This window comes from Gavialis gangeticus, unplaced genomic scaffold (assembly GCF_001723915.1).
Source record: "Gavialis gangeticus isolate Ggan-Ray unplaced genomic scaffold, GavGan_comp1, whole genome shotgun sequence".
NCBI classification, from domain to species: domain Eukaryota; kingdom Metazoa; phylum Chordata; order Crocodylia; family Gavialidae; genus Gavialis; species Gavialis gangeticus.
This window is the reverse complement of record NW_017729024.1, coordinates 83,507,338-83,511,155: the sequence shown is the minus strand read 5'-3', so window position 1 is coordinate 83,511,155 and position 3,818 is coordinate 83,507,338. Positions and strand designations below refer to the sequence as shown.

Below are 3,818 nucleotides of genomic sequence, written 5' to 3'. Positions count from 1 at the left end.
CCTGTCTTTGATGCATACCAGCCCAGCCTCTGGCTTCTTTACTTTTCATTCCATCCAGGAAGAGCACACGCCAACTGCTGAAACTTCCTTAGCCTGACGAAGGGTTTTTGAACCTGAAAGCTTGCTTAATAATTGTTTTCCAACTATTTAAGTTGGTCTAATAAAAGATGTCAGATTTACGCAAAGAACCTTGTCTGCCTATGTTCTTAGACCAGCACGGCTACAACCTACACCCCACGGACATGGAAGGAGCATAACATCACCCATTTGTGACTGTAGCTTGTGTATGCATACCTGGGCTAGTTTTAGACTAGTTTGGGTAATGCTAACAATGTGGCTGCTGTGCTGTTGAAGCTCATCATCACAGACTGTAAAACCCACTAAGGAGCTTGTTCAATGCTCAGGTGGTTAGCCTGTGCTGAGCTCCAGACCACCTCAACCTAAATTATACAAAGTATTCAAGTCAGCCAGTCTGCATGACCAGCAGTCACAGCAGCGTAGATATATCCATATGGTTCTCAGTTCTCTCCTTGCTCCAGGTGGGATGATATCTGGGGTAGCTCTACACATGGTATAGAGTACTTCCCCCTTTGTCCTAGCTCAGGTGTGGTATACGGATGAAAGCAAGACTTCATCCACTCCCATGTATGTGTGCTACCACCCATGACATGAAAACCTCTGTAGGAAAGGAAGGTGACTCAGTCCTTCCCCGTGCAGGTGCAAACACAGCAAACAATGACATTTTCTTAAATGAACTCATGTCAATAACTTTCTGTGAGAGATATGGCTGAGAAGGAGAGAAAGAGATACATAACAGTGGCTAAACGCAAATAAGCCTTTGAATTATTCTGGACCTGTCTTTCTTGGGCTAATTTAAATGCTCCTGCATCTGGTTCCATCTAGGTTGCACTATGGAAATACAGCCAGCCTAACAAGAAGGAAAGAAAACTACCTTTCGTTTTTTGAAGGCTCCTTTGGCACCAGGCACTGCTTCACAAACACGGCTGATTGCTTCCCTGGAGAGACAGAAAATAAGCGTTTTAGGAAATAGATGTGTTGTTTTCATCATTATATTTTGGAATTGCACTGAAAGGGAATATTGACAGCTTAGCTCTTTGTGGCATTCACATGCATAGGTGAAAACTCACTTACTAGTGAATCAGTTAGATCTTTTCTTACCAGTAAAGAAAATGTCATTTTTTTGAGCAGCTTGAAAACAGATTCCCTTTTTTCCAACTATGACTTGCCAGAAATATTCCTTCTTTCCTTCCCCCTAAATTAAGCCTGCTTTGCTTTGAGATAAGAGAGCGATAATGTTCAATGCTGGCTTAAAGTGGTTTGAGAATCCATAGTAGGCAACCATCAAACCTCTGGATCATGGTGTACACATAAGAGGTCTAGCCAGATGCCTGATGAATCAGTTTGTGGCTGACAATGGGTTCCTTATAAAATGAAGAACTAAGACTCTTCTCCAAAATGATAGAAGCTGCCAACTTCTCATGTATTTATCCTACTGTATTGTGTGATATCATACCTTAATGATGCACTCAATTAGCAAACCCTGTTATAGACCACTTTAAAAATATGTTATTTGCTTTTGTTTTGCTTTTTTAAGAGAAGTTAGTAACTAACATTGTTCTCCCTGAGAGTTGTACAGTTGAAGCAAAGCCATCTGGCTTCATATAATATCAAAACTTTCTAAAATACATGTTGCAAACAATCTCTGATATTGTGTTGTGACATAAGATTTTAACTGGTATTTGTTCATTATGACACACAACTTGTGGCTTTGGTTTTCCACTTCAAATACTTTTATGCTACCAACATTTTGTTTTAGGTTCCTAATAGCATTTCTTGCATTGGTCAATTAAGGCTGACAGGTTCAAAGTGAAATAAATGCATGTTCAGAAGAAATTTGAATAAAGAGAATGATTATATATTTCAAAATGAACCTTTGCAGATCATCCAGGTATAGATGAATATTAGTAGGTCTTTTCAGTATTTAACAATAAGTTAAGTGCAATAATTAAGTTATTAATTTTTGAAAATATGTTCATATGAATGCACAGTCATTCTTGTTAGATATTAGCATCAGTGCTGTAATAGATCTTTTCCATTAATGGATGTTGCAATGGCTCTACAGGGACTGTTAAAGGTAAACTGGAAAATATTGTTTAACAATATTAAATATTAATAATCATTGCAGAGTCTTAACAAAGTATTATGTGTAGGTTTCAAAATGAACAAAGAGCATTTGCTTTCTACAACAAAATAATGTCAAAAAATAATAAATATGGGAGGAAATAGCACAGTCAGTCAGAAACAACCAAAACCTCAAAACCAAGCTGAAGAGTCATTACAAACTCAAATGTTATGTGAATTCAACCCTAACCCAATGATTGGTTCGTGTTCTATAGCTTTCCTGAATGTGTGCATGTGTGCTTGCATACATACCTATGATAGCTCAGCAAATTATTATATAGGTTTATTATGAAGTAGTGACTCTGCAACTAAGCTGTGAAGCATTTTATCTAGGGCCCAATCCAAAAAACAATAAAATCAGTGGAAAGATCCATGCTAGCTTCTACAGGTTTTGGATCAGGCCCCTTACACCAAGATTACAATTGCTCCATTTCACAGTACACTTATTAAATTTAATCACCAAATTCACCACAGTTGCTATTTATAGGTCACATGAATTTTCTGTGATGTATTTTAGATAAAAGAATTACTAACTTTCCCAAGAGAGCAATTCCAAATCAGCCCATTTTAAGAACCAGCCATGGCATTTTCGGAAGCCAGCACAACAGAATGTCACACACATGTATGCCTTCATGACACCTCAGGCACGGGTCACTTTTGAAATATTAGACAGGGGTAAATGCATCCTCACTATAAGTATTTTCATTAATCCCAGGAAAACTGAACACATGCTTCAATTATCCAATGCTGCTTCCTTAGCCTAATTGTCCTCCCATGGCTCTCTATCTCTTTTCCTCAAACCCCTGTTCCAGAAAGATCTAGACCCTGCAAAGGGAACTGGGGGTCTTTCTCTTTCTTCACAGCCTATGACTGGTTCCCAGACTCACTTCCCATTCTCTTCTGAGAATGTCTCTGAGAAATGGTGGGTAGCTACCGAGCTAGTCTGATGGCAGACTGCCCTTCCACACCACGGGTTTGTACAGACATTCAGGGAGGTTAGGAGGAGGTTGGATGACATTAAAATTTGCCATCCAGTCTAACTTAGTTCCCCAGATGTGGCCCTTACACGTAGATCCCTAATTAGGTCAATCTAAGTGTGAACCGTACAGAAGTTCCAGGAAGGTTAAATCAGTCAAAAAAAATGGCTGACCCGATCTAATTTAACTGTACATCAGAGGTGCATGAAGTTAGATTGGGTGCATATAGATTGATATAACTGAACTTCTGTACATGGTCGGAGTGCAGCACCAGGGCTAGAAAAGTTCAGCTGCTGGCCCCAGCTCTGGGCCTGTGCCTTTCCCACATCACCCCTGACACTGGGCTATTTTTGGCCCCCTCGTCCATCCCCCCACTCCTAGATGGACAAGCAACCCATCGCAGTCCAGCCAGCCACACCCCACTGAGCCTGCCAACCCCCCCAATCCTGCAAGCCACTCCCAGTGCCAGTTTTACCAGCAGTCTTTAGTGCCAGGAGCCAACAGAAGTAAATCGGGGGAGAGGGGTAGGCAGGACTGGGAAAGGGTTGGTTCACCAGTGGAGGTAGTTTGTTGTGGGGTTTAACACAGACAAGTGTAAGGTGATGCACCTGGGGAGGAACAATCGGCACCATACATACA

General features: G+C 40.7%; 1 protein-coding gene across 1 annotated transcript in view; it reads right to left on the bottom strand.

The window, feature by feature from the left end:
• Positions 1 to 3,818, bottom strand: part of SHC3 (SHC adaptor protein 3) — a 112,361-nt gene that overhangs the window by 51,773 nt on the left and 56,770 nt on the right. The window contains exon 3 of the mRNA XM_019517315.1: positions 953 to 1,016. Coding sequence (XP_019372860.1) covers positions 953 to 1,016 — 64 coding nt within the window. The remainder of the gene's footprint in view (positions 1 to 952; positions 1,017 to 3,818) is intronic.